Source organism: Thermobia domestica, chromosome 2 (assembly GCF_964235325.1).
Source record: "Thermobia domestica chromosome 2, izTheDome1.hap1.1, whole genome shotgun sequence".
NCBI classification, from domain to species: Eukaryota; Metazoa; Arthropoda; class Insecta; order Zygentoma; family Lepismatidae; genus Thermobia; species Thermobia domestica.
The window spans coordinates 87,621,223-87,640,745 of record NC_137455.1 but is presented as its reverse complement, the minus strand read 5'-3'; the positions used below and the strand labels follow the sequence as shown (position 1 = coordinate 87,640,745).

At 33.6% G+C, this 19,523-nt stretch overlaps 1 protein-coding gene across 4 annotated transcripts in view; it reads left to right on the top strand.

Annotated features, from left to right (window-relative positions):
• qua (villin like protein quail) overlaps positions 1-19,318 on the top strand; it is a 132,952-nt gene extending 113,634 nt beyond the window's left edge. For all 4 annotated transcript variants that reach the window (XM_081743773.1, XM_081743769.1, XM_081743776.1 and 1 more), the window contains exons 7-15: positions 1,700-1,953; positions 3,003-3,186; positions 4,223-4,308; positions 4,872-5,034; positions 5,390-5,524; positions 8,195-8,350; positions 12,493-12,599; positions 16,147-16,329; positions 18,464-19,318. In XM_081743773.1, coding sequence (XP_081599899.1) covers positions 1,700-1,953; positions 3,003-3,186; positions 4,223-4,308; positions 4,872-5,034; positions 5,390-5,524; positions 8,195-8,350; positions 12,493-12,599; positions 16,147-16,329; positions 18,464-18,577 — 1,382 coding nt within the window. In that variant the 3' untranslated portion in view covers positions 18,578-19,318. The remainder of the gene's footprint in view (positions 1-1,699; positions 1,954-3,002; positions 3,187-4,222; positions 4,309-4,871; positions 5,035-5,389; positions 5,525-8,194; positions 8,351-12,492; positions 12,600-16,146; positions 16,330-18,463) is intronic.
• Positions 19,319-19,523: the final 205 nt, after the last annotated feature.

Sequence of the window (19,523 nt, the reverse complement as noted above, 5' to 3'; positions counted from 1 at the left end):
AACTATAGGCCTGTTTCTATTTTGTCTATTTTCTCGAAGATTTTTGAATCACTAATGTTATCGCGCTTGAGAAATTTTATATCCTGCCATAACCTAATCTCGTCTTCTCAACATGGATTCCAAAAAAAACAAATCAATTGATACAGCGTTGTTTAACTTTATTAAAGAGGTTTCTACAGAACTTGATAAGGGAAAATATGCAGTAGGTTTATTTGTTGATTTCTCCAAGGCATTCGACAGTGTTCAACATTCTCTTCTACTGGCAAAACTCCAGAAATATGGTATTAGGGGTGTAGTACATGAATGGTTTCGCTCGTACCTGACAAACAGAAAACAAGTAGTAAAAATACAAAAAATAGTTAACAATAAGCAAGTCACATTTTCATCCAAAACTGCTACTATCTCTGCTGGTGTTCCTCAAGGCTCAATTCTTGGGCCAATTCTTTTTTTATTTTACATAAATGATCTTGTTCAATATATGTATCCCCAACATATTGTACTATATGCTGATGATGTAAATGTCCTTGTAACAGCGGACAATACAATTGAACTAGAAAGTAAATTAAAACAAACTGTGGAGCGTTTGATAAAATGGACATCTCAGAATCAACTGTTGATAAATGCAAAGAAAACAAAAGCACTAAATTTTCATTACTCATGTACACCTCGAACAGTACCTCCTATTGTGATAAATTCAACTGATGTAGACTACTCAAAATCCACTAAATTTTTAGGTGTAACAATAAGTGATAGGCTTACATGGGATGCACATATTACTGAGCTAAACAGCAAATTAAGCCGTATCTGTTTTGTCATTTATAGACTACGTGGTTCAGTGTCAAAAGAAACTTTGCTGTTATTGTACTATGGTAAGTTTCAATCCTTGTTAAATTATGGAATAATTTTCTGGGAAGCCTCCTATTTCAGTGTTACTACTTTTCGTCTACAGAAAAAGGCAATAAGATCTATTTTTAATCTATCACCAAGGTCCTCATGCAAAAGGGTCTTTCAGTCAAATTAAAATGATAACTGTGCCTTGTCTGTACATATGCAAAAGTATCATATATGTAAAGAGAAATGGAAGTAGTTTTCTTCATGTTGACGATGTACATTCATACAACACACGACAAAAGAATAACATATTCACAGCATACCAAAACTATGTGTGCACCAAAAGAAGTGTTCTTTCTATGTCCGCTAAGTTGTTTAATAAGCTCCCAAGTTATTTAAAGGATATCAAAGACATGGAATTTCAAAAATGAATTATTTAATTTTTTGTGTAACAAAATGTATTATGATATTAATGAATACTTGGGTAATAGTTTGTAAAATAATGTAATAACAATTATATTGAAATGTCTTCTTATTATTTGACAAGTCCTATGTACTGGTCTCTGACCAATAATGTACGACATGGATGAATAAAAAAATGAATGAATGAATAATCCGTCGTCGTTCTCGATCTGTTTTGATGTTCATATTAAAAGTCGCAGCACAGATAAACTTACGGGTCTATATAACTTCATATATATTATTGAAAAGTTATAATTTGTATGATTGACAACAACCCTCTGTAAAAACCGCAACTTTGATTTCTTGCAATTATTTAGTTTCAAGGTAAAACTAACTACACTCATAATCATAATTAACTTGTTTAATTCTTACTCTTCTTCATATAACGTTATGTTATATCTTCTAGACACAAAGATTGCACGCACTGTTCAAACGAAGTTTGATGCCGAAACACTTCATGAGAAACCAAAGTTGGCTGCAGAGAGTCAGATGGTGGATGATGGAAGTGGGAAGAAGGAAGTATGGCGAGTGGAGAACTTCGAATTGGTTCCAGTTCCTCAAAACGAGCATGGGCGCTTCTTTTCTGGTGATTGCTATGTTATTTTGTACACGTACGCAGTCGGTAGCAGCAGCGACAAATATTTATTATATTATTGGTTGGTAAGAAACTTTGGATTTTTAAAACTTGAAACTTTGAATTCCCTTATCCCTAGCATTCGTTACAAAAAATAAAATAAAAAATAAACAGTGAAATATTTCAGTTTAATGTCCCACGGTTATGTCCTGTAGGCTAAGGGGAACAATAATCAAGGAATGATGATGGAATAATTAGTGGAATGAGAATGTGGGAGGAAACAGGAATATCCGAGAAAACCCACAGACACGATGTAGTCCACTATAAACTTACTTGGTCGGGACCCCCACGCACCATAGATAAGCGCTCAACCACTAATCCCTCCGTTACAATTGCAACTTAAAAACTCTCCTATTGTTAGTTTCTTTCAAGCTCTTTGTGCCAAGTAGGATTTCAAGACAAGTTACATTGTTTTGAGTTTAACGGCTCACAATTATGCTCCGAGACTAAAGGAGACAATGATTAGTGGGACAAAATTGGAGAGCTCAAAGAAACCTACGCACACGGTGTTTGTCCATCACAAAGCGAACTTGGCAAGAGTTTGGATCCAATCAGGGAGCCCAAGCACCAGAAGTAAACGATCTACCGATAATAATTTATTTTAGCCTCACTGATAAAATATATACGAATAGATAATGTAGCATTCAAATAACACTGTATGAATATCGGAAAAATTGCCGTTCTAAGACTAATTTGAGATTAATTTAACTAAAACTCTCAAACGAAATTCATCTTTTTATATTCTATATAGATGAATTGGTGTGAGATAGAACCTGTTATTTTCCCTTTATCTCATATAATCACCATGTGATGTTGAGCGGTTGTATTATTAATTAAACTAATTAAGGGATTATATTTTCAAAGATATAATTGTTTCTATGTTTAATCATCTACATACCTGAGTGTTGTATACTTTATACTTATTTCGACTGACTTCTAACATTTCACCCTTCTTAATCTCATTCTTCTTGTTAACAACATTTATTACTTTCATTTTACATTGCAATGTCGTACTTTTTTGTTGTTTTTCAAATTTATTTTCTAATTTTTATATATTTTTCTTCCCTTTTCTAAGGGATTACATTCATCACAAGACGAAAGAGGTGCTGCAGCATTGAAAGTGATTGAAAAAGATGAAGAACTTTGTGGTGCTGCAGTCCAAGTCAGAGTGCTCCAAGGAAAAGAACCAGCACACTTTATGGCAATTTTCGGGGGAAAGATGACTATATTTAACGGAGGAAAAGCTTCCTCATTTGACGGTTAGTCAAGTAATTGTCTATTACTGATTGTGTATGAAAGCAAATTCCATGTTTCGGAGTTTTTTATGTTTAAAATAGACATTCATTATTACTTTAAAGTCAAAGAGCTTCTCCGTTCTCCTCTTTTACTGAGCATATTAGAAAGATATTGTAGAATATTATTATCTCTGTAATAATGGTTGAAATAACATAACTTTTATATATATATATATATATATATATATATATATTTCATTCGTTTAAGATTTACATTTTGGTGGCAAGTGAAGTAACTTAGACATAAAAGACCTTATCTTGTAGCCAGAGAGCAAAGGTTCCTTCATGCAGTTTCTACGTGCTCTGGCATTTTTTTTCAATATATTCCACTGTGATGCTAGGTTAGTAATATGTAGGTGGGTTCTTTCTTTCTGTAGAGTCTCTTTTTCTTAAGAGAAATAGGTAAAGTGAAAATGAAATCTTTGAGTTTTACGTCCCACTGTTATGCCGATTAGGCTAAAGGAGACGGTGATGATGAAAGAAATGGTGGAATGAAGAAAGTGGGAGGAAACTGGAGAACCCCGAGAAAACCCACGCACAAGGTTCACTTGGCGGGGGCTGGGATCGAACCCGGGACCCCAAGCACCAGAGGTGAACGCTCTACCACTGAGCCACCGCGGCCCCGAGAAATAGGTAAGTTCAATTCTCACTTCCCAAAAGTTGTGTTATACGTTCTTCGTGAAATAATATGTTACAAGCTTGAGAAGCGTTTTACTTTCTTGAAGGTAAAGTTGTAATTTTCCACCTGTTTGTAATAAAGTTAGTGCATTTATGTTTCTGTTAAGGCACAAGCGATGAATAGAAGAGAAATATGTAAAAAAAAAAAAAAAAAAAAAAAAAAACACTAATTTTTTGCCTTTTTACGTCCCATTACTGAGAGAGACTATGTATTATCGCTATTATTCAATATGTATCTTATAGCTACAATTGGCAAGTTGCTTTATTGTGTTACGTAATTAGATTATTTGGTTAAGCTTGTTTTGTTTTTGTTTTTTTGCAGGTGATTCTGCGAAGGATGTAGGTGTTCCATCTACTTATTTGTTGCAAGTTCGAGGCAACTCCAAGAATAACACAAAAGCGACACAGGTATGCAATGTATTATATATTTGTAATTTTTCCAATTCATTTATATGTATTTTTTTCAATTCGTTTATAAGTACCAATTATTTTGGTTTTCATATATTTGCGCATGGATTTCTTCTATATACAAAATATAATAAAAGTTAATGAAGCTAGCGAAGAAAGCTCTACAGTTAAATTTGTATCGTGTTGAATTGATTATTATATGCATGTCGATTTTTCAGTTTTACCACTATAAACTTAAAAATGTAGAACTTAGAATCAAATGTAGAGTCACGAATCCTGACGTACAACTTTCATGTTTACCCAATTATTATATAACAATCATAATATTTGTAAGCAGTACGTAGTGAGCATCAGGCCTGCAACCAGAGGGGGGCTAGGGAGGGCCTGGCCCCTCCAGACCCCCAATACAAAATACACAATTTAGATATTTGTAAAAGAATTTTTAATGACTTGCCCCCTAACATATTCATGTTCCCCCCAAAGCTCTGTGGCTGGTTTCGGGCTTGGTGAGCATATAGGCGTATGTAGATATATAATAATAAGTTGGCGAAATTTGGTTACAGGTTGATTTGCGTTCTGCCTCCCTAAATTCAAATGATGTGTTCGTCTTGGTTACACGAGGAATGACTTACGTATGGTGTGGTCGTGGATCTACTGGCGATGAACGGGAAATGGCAAAGCATATTGCAGCGGCTACAACTCCCGATTATGTTGTGGTATACGAAGGTAACTTGAAGAGAAACATACATATTTTTTTCTGATTGATCTTTTGAAGATCATTTCAGTATTAATTTGGAAATTTTGCCATTTAGTTATTTTGTAAATGTTTAAATAAAAATACAAGAGTAATATATTTTAGTATGCTATTTTGAATTTTTTAAAATATACTATAAACGTGAGGGTAGAATAACGTTAGAAGTGTTGGTCATAGACTGGGACTGTAGAGATTAAAATTTATAACTATTTTCTAGAAAAACTAATTGCTTGTAGAGTTTTGATTGTAGGTGATGTATTTTCTGTCTTTGCTCATTATCTGGTACTTAAAAAAATAAAATAAATAAATAAATATTTCGACATCTAGGTCAAGAGAAGAATGATTTCTGGGATGCTATTGGAGGGAAAGAGCCATATCCAAACGACAAACGTCTTGCAGATTCAACGGAACCATTGCCAGCTAGGCTTTTCCAATGTTCCAATGCATCAGGAATTTTCAGAGGTAAATAGAATTATTTTCAGTCCCTTTACTTTCACATTCACTATAATATATAGATTGCTCAAATAATTTTCACGTTGACAGCTATGGAAAACAAAATTTTATCAGATTATATTCGCACTTTGTTTTACTCAGTAAATATTCATATTTTTAACTGAATCATTTAGAAATGAAACACACGCTAATTACAAACACGAAACTTATAGGATCTGCAGACGTGAGAAGTACGGATAAAATTAAATATAAGTCGAAAACAAATAATATTTAAAACTTACTGAGAGATAATTAAGCTTTGAAGAGGACATATATATTTCAATAAAAGTGCTGGATATTAAAAAAAACTAGCAAAGTCCGTAATTGAAAATTTGACAATTGCAGATGTTGAACAAACTATTGAAAAACCGAAAAATCATAAATTTCGGAAACAGACTTTATTCGAGTTAAGCTAAGGCAGGTAATGCCTCTATTAATAAAAGAGGTCTACAAGTTAATTTGCTTAAAATGACAGAAAAAACCCTAAGAAATAGAGCAAACCTATTATAACATCTACATTTAAGATAAGGTACAAAAATTGTTTGCATTATTTAGCAAGGAATATCTGTTAAACAGCAAATTGCTGTAGGATCGTGTCTAATGTCCATGTAGCATGCTTACTTTCTTTGGTTTGTTTTTTAATGTCCCATGATTATGCATTGAAGCTAGGAGAGACTGTGATAATAATGAGGGAATGAAGAAAATGAGAGGAAATGGGAGAACCCCGAGAAAACCATGCACATAGTCTTTGTCCACCATAAAGCCCACTTGGAACCAAGGACCCTACGCACTAGAGGTGAGCGCTCTCTTAGTGAGCCACCGCGACCCTCGCTTAACGTTTTGCGTTGGATAGTGTGATCGAAGATCATAAGTTGTGGCGTCAAGTCAGCGGTGAGCAGGTACTGTACTGTACTGTACTGTATCCTGTACACTGTTTCAGAGGTTTCTCTGACTTTTGCTGAAGCAGCTGGATGTAACTCCCTCTGCAATTAACGCAGAACAGTGATTAATACTTCAGTTAGATGCCAGTAACTGTGTGCCAGCATTGCGAATTTAAAGTACTTCAAATTTCCCTAAAAGAAAAGTTTCCAAAGCCTTTATCTATTGAGCAAAAAAAAAAAAATCTAAGAATAAAATTGTACGAACAAGACTTTTTTAAATGGCAGTATAGTTATTACGTGAAGAGGGGTCTCTCATGCCAACGGCATGTACGCTAACCATAAAGCTCGGCCTCACACGAGAGTATAATATACTCTCAAACTCTCTTCAGATTATAATTTTACACGAAGTTATATATTACAAGAGCAGTACAGATTATATCTTGTTTGGATCGTAATATCTTATTTTTAAATTATGGTGCGTGTATTATGAGGCCGAGAGAAAAATGGAGGGATTTGTTTTAAAAAAATCACTGAAAATTTCCCTTCCTTGGTAATATTTTGTCGTTGAAAGGGATTGAAAAGTAAATCAGTGGCTAAATATGTACTACTACTGCATAGAAAAATCTTTTGATAACGTTAGTAAATTCGAAAACGAAAAACTAAATAAATAAAAGTGTAAATCTATGAAAGCGTAATTTTGTCCTTTCCACTATGTATCATTAATTACGCAGAAGTGAACACAAGCCAGATGTTTCCCGTATTGTATATGTAACTTTACAATGTGTACTCATCACCAAATATGGTGGACAGTATTTCGATCTAGACGACTGGACCGATTGTTCGTCTTGGACTCCACACTAGTTTGGCATCCCGTTCAACATCGAGGCTATATGAGACGTGGGTCTATAGCTTGGGTCTATACCCACATGAGCTCCCACCGGAATCGAACTCGTGTCTCTCATGCCAACGGTATGTACGCTAACCATATAGCTCCGAGGAAGCTCGGCCTCACACTAGAGTATAATATACTCTCAAATTGTCAAGTACAAATAACAACACATTATAAGTTGGCTGGGAACATGAAGCCGATCAAAATTTTTTTCTCAGTTGGGCCCCGCACTTCCTAAGGCCGGCCCTGAATGGGTGGGCCATATCGGTAGCGTTAATTATGCTCACGGATCGTATAAAATGTTAGTTAGAAGCTTGTGGGGAAGGTAGCTCTGAGTAGTCGAGTAGAAGATGAGAGGATAATATTAAAGTGAATCTTAAGAAATTGAGTAATACTTATTTTCATTGGATTGGATATAGCGTCAAACTTTGTTTCTGCGGCACTGAATCTTCCAATCCCGTATCAATTTTTAATGAAAAACATTTACTCAACCTACCTATTCTGGTTGATCTAGACCACAGAATGAATGTATGGATTAATTGGTTGTTTGTTTTCGAAGAAAAAAATGTTCGATCTTATTGATTTCTAATTTACCATTTATTTATAGTGATGGCTCTTGAAGATCGGAAAAGAAAAATAAATTTTACCTCTATATGCAAAAGAGAGGAAGCTTACCTAATACATACTAATTCTTGTATACTGCTTTCTTAAATTACATGATGTTCTTTTCCCTGAGGTTGTAAAGATTAAAAAATAAACAAAAAATAAAAGTTTGTTGATGTAACCTCAATAGCCGCCACTGAATATGTATAAAAATATATAAAGACAAATTTTATATGAACATTAAATTGCCATTATTTTTAATTTCAGTTGAGGAAATAGTTAACTTCACTCAGATAGATTTAGTGCCAGAAGATGTGATGCTGTTGGATGCAAGAGATGCTATATTCGTATGGATAGGAAAAGATTCCAATAAAGAGGAACGAAAACAAGCAATACAAACTGCCATTGATTATCTTCGAACAGGTAAGATTACTATTAATTGTGAGCGGTAGAAATTAGCTACGTATAAACATTTTTCCTTTGGTATTAAAATGTATTTTTACCAGCCTTGTACATAGCATAATAAATTTTAATATTTTTAGAAGACCACTGTAATTAAGCTAAAATATAGCAGAGCATCGGTAATTTCCGACTTAGTAATCTGATGTTCCGTATAATCTGAGAAATAAAGATTAGCCGATACATACAGTAATTTCTTTCATATCGCATCTTTGAAGACGTTTACCTTGTCGCAGTGGCGGTTCGTGAGAGAAATCACATCGGTAAAAAATATATATTTATCGCCTCAAACCAAAGGAAGAAAATTTACTTAGTGAACTAGTTTTTGTATACAAGAATTAGGACATTAGGTAAGTTTTCTTCCTTTTGCTTGTAGCGATAAAAATATATATGTATTGTTTTATCGTTGTGACTTCCCTCCCGCGAAGCCATTGCCTTGTTTTATATTCTAACAACAATGGATGATTATGTACATAGTAATTCAAACATATTTCAGTCTCTGATCGCTCTAGCTGACATATAATTGGTTTTAAGACCTGTGTTTCGTTTTTCTTTTAGAGAGTGGAACTTTATAATTAAAGTCCCACTTTCAAAATGCTGTTTAAAAAAAGGATCAGAATGACTTAAAATTTGAATTGAATATATTTGAAGAAGGGGAAACGGTATGGCATAAGAAAAACAAAGTTCAAAAATGTATCAATGGATGGCGCTGTAAGCGGCATAACGAAACTGGATTCGACTACAAGTGGTTTTTATCTCAAGGACAATTAAAATTCGATTTTTCCCATCCAATGTGGTACGACCTTGCCGTAGTGGATAAACTTTCCATTAACAGTGCCACAACTGTGAATGATTGGAAGTCACTTTTTCCGTCACAAAACTCAATCATGCACATTGAAATGAAATGAAATTTTTAGTTTTACGTCCCACGATTATGCCGGTTAGGCTAAAGGATACGGTGATGATGAGAAATGAATGAAATGGTGGAATGAAGAAAGTGGGAGGAAACGGGAGAACCCCGAGAAAACCCACGAGCACGATGTTTGTCCACCACAAAGTCCATACGGCGCGAGCTAGGATCAAACCAGGGACCCCAAGCACCGGAAGTGAACGCTCTACCACTGAGCCACCGCGCCCCCCATCATGCACATTGAATAGTACAGTTGGTTTAATGTGCAACTGATGCCAAAGCAGTTCGATTCGAAATGTCACTTGTTGCCGAATCCATTTCTGTTACTCTGCTTACAGTACCATCTATTGATATACTTATGAACTTTGTTTTTCTTATACCATACCGTTACCCTGTTCTTCAAGTATATTCAGTTCAGTTATAATCACCCTGTATATTACAGTAACTTTAGTCTGGGTATTTCATTTAAAAAATCAGTGCTCTGTCTATGTTGTCAACCTGGGTTGTTACCCCTTTAAAATCCTGAGTGGAATGTAGCCTTAATTTTGGTAGAGCGAATTTAAGTTAACCCAGATTGTTGACATTATGCTAAGGTACATCCTAAATTACCTTATCTGGCTAATGTTTCTAAGAACACACTCATAATGTGCTTATGATGTAGAGCTTGGGGTTTCTCCACCACTGTTTTGAGGCGGCAAAACAGAACCGTAGAGGAAATAGAAGAGTCTTGTTATTACAATAGATGACATGTATTCTGTTTCAAATTCAATGTGTAGAGTGTGTGTTTGTGTAGCGCCATACTAAGTTATGTAAATTTTAAGTGTGTGAGCAATTCTCAGTGTATAAGTAGGAAAAGGTTAACTGGTTCATACCTGCAACAGGTTGATGACTTTGATCTCCAATTCACAAAAGAACCACTCTGCTTAATGCTGCAATCTTTGGAGTATTTTAGAACTAAATCCAGTCTACTAGTTGTCCAGTTATTTTTGGAGTTCCAAGGATCTCACTACATAATGTTAGTTGTTTGACTATTACTGTTATCTCTGCTGTCTCTTCTAACTCGTAACTCCTTACTGCTTCTTGACCAAAAAGACTGGATTATTTATGCAACCAAAGATGCTTGCATTACAGCACATGGCTTTCAAAAATCGGGTCAAAATCATGCACGTGCGTATGAGATTTCTCTAAAGAAATCTGCGTTAACCAATTCCTCTTAAAATGGAGCGTCATGTCAGCACTCTACATATACGTAACCTATATAACGCTGTCCGATGCAATGTGTTGCTGTTAAACATGAAATTACATAAATGCTTACAATCACATAAACAATTTACATCATTTACATTCGCAGACTCTGTATTCAGACATCACACATATTATAACCAAAACAAATAATCTTTCAGATTTCTTTACAATTTAAAATTAAAATGAACAATGTTTTAAATTAATAAAGTGAATTATCAAGATCCCTTGACAATATATACATACATAAATCCTATATAATCAGTAGTCGTCCAGAGAGTAGATTAAAGCGAGACCACAGAAGAGATTGCTATAGAATATGGTATGGTGAAGAACTGTAGGAAACTTGACGTTGGAATAGAAACAACAATAGAGCAATTCTTAGCATTTTTCAATTTTTTAAAGCAGTAGTATAACACTGCTAACAATAATAATAAGTTGTTTTAAAAATTAATACACTGTAGTTTATTTGTAACATACCGTATTTAAAGAAAATCTGTAAATTTTCAAGGAACTTAAAAAGTTCGTTACTGAATTTTGTGTGTCTATCTGTCTGTTATTTGCGATTTTTTTTTTTTTTTTTTCAATTTTGAGCCCTCCGTTCGATAGAGCATCAAAAGCTACCTGAGAAAGTAATGGATTTTTCGCGTCACTCTTACCATTCCCGAGATATTGGCCCAAAAAATGGCCGATTTCCGGCGATTTAAGGAGCCATATCGCTGGAACCATAAGTTATAGAGAGATGATATTGGTGTGATCAATACCTAAGAGGATTGTGAATATTTTGGTACCAAAGAGTAACCGATAGCCACTGGCCACCAGTTAATATCGGTACCAAATGTTTACCATCCTCTTTGGTATTGATTAACACTAATATTCTCTCTGTATGACTTACCTTTCCCGATTGGCCAAAAATGATTCCGATTTCGGGAGATTTAAGAAACCATATCTCGGGAACCATAAGTCATAGAAAGATAATATTGGTGTTTATCAATACCTAAGAGGATGGTGAACATTTTGGTACCAAATAGTAACCGGTGGCCACTGATCAACTGGCCACTGGCCAGCTGGTCACCATTCCCCAGATATTGGCCAAAAAAAGTTCGAATTTCGGGAGATTTAAGAACCCATATCTCGGGAGCCGTAAGTCATAGAGAGATGAGTTTTTGCGAGAAAGAGAAGGTGCGGATAAAAAGATCTACTTTTACATGTAGGAACAATCACAGTTATCCTTCCCGCTCCATCTATCCATTCTTTTTAAGTTCGTTCTGCTCTTGGAGTATTCTCAACTTTTTTTTTTTTTTTTTTTTTTTTAAATGTTTCGTACAAGCCGGGATAACCTCGGTCCCTTCCAACTTGAATTAAGGAGACTTATCTGACCATCTGCTTTACTAGTACCTTTTATAGCATTTTGTAAGTAGTAAATGGCCTATTTTCAAAAATAAGCGTATTGTTTGTTGAGATATTAGCAAAAAATAAGAAAAAAAAGATTATGGGGAAGTGCAGTGAACAACAGAAATTTTGAAACGTTTCTTTTCGTGACTTTTTCTTTTTAAACTATAAAAATACATATTTTACAGAACTAAAATTACCAGAATTGTGAATTTTGATTTTCATCGGTGTATTTCGTCCCCCCAAAATGAGGCTATCTAATGTTACAGCAAAGGCGAAAAAGAAAAAAAGACAAGAAACTTGATTACCTTTTCTGTTTCTGAAAATTGTGACATTACTTCAATATGTATTGTATTAATTATTGAAAAGAAACCGTCGTTAAATATATCCAAATTACAATTATAACACATTAAAAATTGATAATTTTAATCCCATTTTGAAGTATCATATTGTTATTCTAAGGGTGTGTTGAGCTATGAAATTACTCAAGCCTGTTCTAATCACGCTTTTAAGAAGTTAGGGGATCAGTAATTTATGTACTTGCCATATTAATTTCTTACAGATCCATCTGGTCGAGATGAGGATACTCCAATCTTTACTGTAAAACAGGGTTTCGAGCCACCAACTTTTACAGGATTTTTTGGAGTATGGGACACAAGTTTATGGAATGTAAGTCTTTGTCCAATACTGTATGATCAGAAAAAAATATAAATAATTTAGACCTAAGTAAAATAAAATTAGCTTATATTTAATGTTCGAATAAATGTATTGAAGATGACCTATAAATTGATAGAAATAATTGTGCAATTTGTGACAATCTATCATTTTCCTCGATTTTACTTAGAAAGTATTATTCTATTATAAATTCATAGAAGCACATGTTGGAATTTCTCATTTGTTGCAATTAACACTAAATTGCTTGCAAAACACTAGTCTTCTGGAACAAACAAAATTATACTAGAAAATTACTAGAAGAATACATTTTAAATAACTTTAACTGAGAATAGTTCGTCACACAAAACTTTACAGAAAGGAAGATAAACTCACCAGAAGGCTGAATTTTCATGACATATTCAAACAGCAATAAAATCAAAATCAACACCACTAAATTGTTTATGATTCGTAGAAGATGTTCATGTTCTTTTATCAACTGAGATTGTATAGTTAATGAAAGTCTTTCTGTACTCGTGTAACATTTGAAATACTTAATATTATATTGTCTCTATATTCAGCAATGATATTTGCTTTGCAAATTTTTTACCAACTGACCTGTACATTGCACCAACTGACCTGAAATTTCTTACGTTACTTACCAACTGACTGTACATTGTACAACCCGTATTACAGAAGTTGATAAAATTTTCTAATCAAAGAGGTTGAGTTAAATTAAAACAACCACATTTAAGTGAGATAACTTTAAAATAATTTTACCACCCATTGTTGAGGAGAGGAGATAGGAGTTTCTGAAGAGTGGATTAGATGGAAATTTTTTAGCGAAAATGAACGTGCTTGGATGCATGAAGAATGATTTGTTGTTTATATATATTTTAATATATAAGATGACATAAAGAAAGATGACATGACTCTTGTGTTTTATAGGTGTTTTAAGGGGCAAGGATGGTCGTTAGTTGCAATTGTCTCGTGTAGAGACTTTATACACAATAGTAAAAGATGGTTGGATTAAAATTAAAGAATGTTTGCAGAAATGTTCATGGTCACTGAGATTAGGTTTATTGAGATGCCTTTATAAAAAAAATAATTTTACTATATGTTTTATTGAAGTAACTCGCCTTTGCTATTTTGATGTTTGATTACATTTTAATTGCTTTTCTTCACTACTGCCTTTAAAAGATATTTGTACATTTTATCTGTCTTTCTTAGTTACTGACACGTGACACCCACTGAAGATTGAATTAGGTCGATAGCATTTTCAATCATACAGTTCTTTGCCTTTCGGTTTGTTTTGTTTTGTCCTTTTTAAATCTATATACAGGACACGATCCGTAAGAACCATCTCGTGTTTATATGGTTATTGGTCGCACGTTTGACACGGAAGACCCGGGTTCGATTTCCGTTGGGAGCTCATGTGGTTTAGATCCCACATTAAGCTGTAGGTTTACACGCCCATTACATGTCTTGTACAGAAATAGTTCGAGGATCAATATGGAATTCCAACACTTTCCATGATCCCCTAACTGCTCGCATAGTAACCTCAAAGAGCCTGTGGGACACTATGGAACGATACATCCAATCTCTCAAGACATCACCATCTCCATCTCAGCATTGAAAGACGCATTATACTCAGTTTAGTTGAACATTTATTGAACGACTGCCTATTTCTTATTACATTCCTGTCATGTCGGATCACTGCTGTGTGGAATACGAAGCCGCTAATTTAAGTAGTGAGTCATAGTTCAAGGATTGATCGGGATGAACTATATAATTATTCATTCTTTCCCCTGTACTCTTATCGACCAATCTGTTCCGTGAGTTTTATTATCCCTTATTGAAGTCTTTCCTAGTTCAAACTGGCAACAAGTCGTGGGACTTTGGCGCCTGGCCTGACTTTCTTTACTTCTCTTTCTTTGGAATTACTTTCTTCCGTCTTTTCCCGTCTGATGACATATCAGCAAAAGTGCTTTTAACATTGTTTTTTAATTTTATTTATTTGTTTTTATAATAGCGTCTTAAACACGTTTCTTGTGTGTACTTTGTTTTCCGTGGACGTTTAAGGATTCGTTTTTTCCAATAATAAGTCTAGAGTTTGATATATAAACGTGATATATATACATACCATTCAAACTTAAAACATTTTTCACTAGAATAAAAGCTATATTTTAAAGGGATTCTTAAAAGTACTTTTATATCTACTGAGGAATTTTTTTTTATAAATTAAAAGACAAATTCTGACCAAAGCATATATTAACTAATAAATAATAGCGTTACAGTTTCGGCAAATTAACTCTGCCTTCATCAGACATTATGAAATACAATTTCTAAGATTACAGCTTATATACTTCTTAAAATGAGAGGAGGTCATTCCATGAACCAATCATATTAGTCATTTCCTTTTTAACAATTTTTAATTAATACATATGCAACTTTTAATGATCAACTTTCACTTAAGAGCTAAAATTTAATTGGCACACCTGTGTATTCTTAATGAATAACTTTCACTTTTGAGAAACATGAACTTTTAATTGTCTATCCGCTGTTCAATACACCTGGTTTTACCTCTTCTTTCTGCTCTGTTTTATCCAATATCTTCCTCCATACGTCATGCATATTTAGTCCGCTATTCCAATTCATAAGTTTCTCGCTTCCTTCCTTTCGTATCCATTCTGCGTCTTTCCATTTTCTTATAATGCTTCTTTTCTTCTTTTCCAGCCCCTCTACGCCTTCCCAGTCTATTTCATGTCATGTCTCCTTCACATGTTTGTGTATAGCGTTACTATCCCTTTTCAATCTAACGTCGTCCCTGTGCTGTTTAATCCTTTCTTGTAACCCCTTTCCTATTTCTCCTATATAATTCATATCACACTCTTTGCATTTAATTGTATATATTAAAGGGGTTGTATATAGAATTAAATGCAAAGAGTGTGATATGAGTTATATAGGAGAAACAGGAAAGAGGTTACAAGAAAGGATTTAACAGTACAGGGACGACGTTAGATTGAAGAGAGATAGTAACGCTATATATAAACATGTGAAGGAGATAGGACATGAAATAGACTGGGAAGGAGTAGAGAGGCTGGAAAAAAAAAAAGAAGCATTATAAGAAACTGGAAAGAGGCAGAAGGACAGACTGTTAACCTACCAGAAGCTTGTATTTCTTGAGCATTATATTCATTAAATATTTAATTCTAATTAGATTGGGTCTTATTTTTACGTCCTTTTTTTTTTTGCCAATTTTTAGGTCTTCAAATGCCGAGCCCTATTTATATAATATGTACACCCGGCGGGAACTCATATGGTTCGGATCCCATTTTAAGCTCTAAGTCCACGTCTAATATAGCCTCGCTGCTGAAAAAGGACGCTAAACTGAAAATAAAAATCAAGTGAAATATGTACAAATTGCTTACATATCAATGTTAAATTATTGATTAGTGTATTTTGAAACTACAAAATAAACTATAATGAAAGCTAATGTGTTACTAGTTTCAACAAAATTTTGTGTAATTATATTAAACTATTAAATTTTGGGTTTTATTTGTAGAACCATAAAACATTTGAGGAACTTCGTGCCGAACTGCAGGAGAATAACCCTGTTCTGCAGGTTGAATTAGAAGATAGGAACGGAACGTTTGCTTTTAATGATTATCCGAAATATCCATTAGAAGCCTTACTAGAGAAAGACCCAGAAAAACTTCCCACCGATGTTGATCTAACAATGAAAGAGGTAATTTGTTTTTTACTGTATTTTATGTATGAACAAAATACTAAATTCAAAATGAAACGCCAACTAAATAAAATTGTCATTGATGATGTAGAGCTGGCAATGATTTTAGAAAATTCACGTTGATTACAGTATACGGAATCATGCTTTGTTCGTATTTTTCTTTTATGGTATTTTAAAATGTCAAAATACCACTTGTTTCACAAATTAAATCTGTATGGAAATAATAATTATGGTAAGTATTTTTAAACATTTTGTAATAAGTGCTATCTTGTAGATATGAAGGAACACTGCATGGTATCATGAAAGATTTGTCGTCGCTTGAGGTCACAACTTATCTTCGAAGTCCTTGCTGAGAGTATGAGAAGAATTTTTCATAGGGCATTGAAGCTGATAGTGCCTATAGAAATTTCATTATTCCCTAAATAAAAGATACTTTCTAGTTGTTTCCATTCATATAGTTACATTGTTCAAGTAATGATAGAAACTGCAGACTGAATCTTTTAAGTGTTCTAACAGCAAAGCTTTACGAGAGGAGGAGGAGCAGTACCTTTTTCCCATCCAAATTCTCAGTTTTACACTTGATATAATTACATGTTTAGTCGAGTCTTAAAAAGTCAAATCAACCTAAAAATAACAAAAAAATTGGTCACTTACCAATAAATCCTCCCATGGGGAAACTAAAGACTCTCCACACGTATCGGAACAACAAGCTAGTTCCGTCTTCTGTGGTAAGGTAACAAGAGTAAAAGTGGATAAGAGTAAAAAAAAGTCTGGAGAAAGGAATACATATCACAGAATAAATAAATATAACATGAAAAATGCTGAAATATCACGAGTAGAGCACAATGCGAAAGAATGAGATGAGTTGAAGGAAGCGCGATGTCTTTGTTCATAATTGCCAGATCCAAAATATACATCAAAGGTAGGAAACCAGATTCCATCAATGTTGCCAAAATTCAGATTTAAAGTCAGTTTATATTTATGAATAAAGAATGATTCTTTAATCTGCTGTTGTTTCTTTGTTTTTGCTCTAACTGCTTTATATTGTGTGTATGTTGTTTTAAGTGAAATGCCAATCACCTAAAAAAAAATAAATAAATCTAATAGAATAAATGAGCAAACAACCTAAATATAAATAAACAATAACCTTTCTCGAAATTTCATATTCTGGACACGACCTTCATTTATATCAGCAAATAATTGAAAAAAAAATCATCTTAAACACTAAAGAAGTTCGTGATGCTAAATTTCAAGTTATATCTTAAAGTGTTTTATATTTATAAATGCTATTCCATGTTAGATCGTGCTTCTCGATTTGTCATTCAATTTAATAAGTTAATCAATTCCTAGGTTAAATATACAGGGTGTTACAAAAATTTGTCTCAATAGTTTGGGAATAGATTCCTCACATCAAAATAAGAAAAAAGTCCATATAAACCTGTGGTCAAAAGTGCATAGTTTCGTAGTTATAAGGTGTCGGAAACGTGAAAAAATGGACTTTAAAGGTCCATAGTTCCACTACTATAGGACTGATCCTATAGTACTAGTACTATAGGACTGATTCACTACTATATGACAGTAGTCAAGACATCACTGAGGAACTAGTATGAGAAATATCCATCTTTCTGAACCTCCGGTACTTGGCAATCATTTTTAGAGAGACTGTTTGGAAGTACTTGATCACTTTCCACCTACCTCCCTAAAAATTGGTGAGGAAGTACTGGAACATTCTTAAACATTGATATTTGGACAGTTCACATACCAGTTTCTCAGTGATGTCTTGTTCCGACGACGATAGATCCCGTAGTTGTAGAACTATGAACTTTTGAGGTTCACTTGTTTCACGGTTTCGGCATCCTATAACTTCGAAACTATCCACTTTTGAGCACAAGTCCATATGAACTTTTTTTCTTATTTTGATGTCAGTTTTTCCACACAAAAAAATTGTGACACATTTTGGTAACACCCTGTATACCATGGATTATAGATTCATAACGTAGAACTTTATTATTTGCTAAAATTCCATCATGCGTGATTCGTTGATAGTAAAAAAGAGTTTGAATCTCTTAGAGTATCACTTCTATAGTTCGTATGTAATATTTCTTATTATATCTTTTGTTCTAACTACTTACAGGTTTACCTGTCTCATGATGACTTTATTCAAGTGTTTGGAATGGAGTACAGTTCATATGAAGCTTTGCCGGCTTGGAAAAAGCAACTGTTAAAGAAAAAAGTTGGCCTTTTCTGAACAGATGACCATCAATTGATAGAATACTTAATGCAGTATTTAGTACAGTAACCTACAATGTGGGTATCACTGTATTGTAAGCAAAGACTATCAAACCTGAGGCACTCCTTTTTCTTTGCACTTAACATGTAACATTTGTTTAGTCTGTAATTGGTATATACTTTCACTTAAAGTTTTGATACCCATTTTTTTATTGTAATTCTATTTTCTCATTTTGTAGCATCACAGCAATCACCGATGTGCCATTTGCTCTTTCTGTTTGTCTATTGTAGTGCGTACATATTATATTGTAATATGTTTATGCAATTCCATGTTGTTGGAAAGGTGTATATATTTATTACTAGCACCTTTATTATTGCTGTTATATGAGTTATTCATTGTAAAACAGTCCTCTGAAATACCTGTTTATTAGATTGATTTTATCAAAGAAAATGTTGTAAATTATTATACCCTAACTTTAATTTTATATATATTACCAGTGCTTTATTTGTGCCGGTATGAAACGGTATGTTTACCGTCACATTCTGTGATTTTAAGATACATCCTTTATCTATAAATTATTTTCATGAAAATCAAATAAAGAAGCAGATATTGGTATATTGATTGATGATATTTGTAATAAATGCATCTAAAGTACACTATATTGTAAAAAGTGCTTCAAACGTCTCGTTTATTAGGATGTGAACACTAGCGTACCGGCCACTCAGTTCTTAAAAAAAAATAAATTAAAAAATAAAAATACTATGTGTATGAGTGTTATCTTTCAAATGAATTTGAGGATTTTACTTCAGGAAGTTTTTGAAACGTACTTCTTGAAATGTTAATTTTAATGAATGTAAATACTTGTCTCTGAAGGCAGATTGTTTCAATCTCATTCCCAACATAACCGATCAAGTACATGTTCTGTTGAGTTTTATTTACCTTTTCTCTCACAGATTTTGAAATG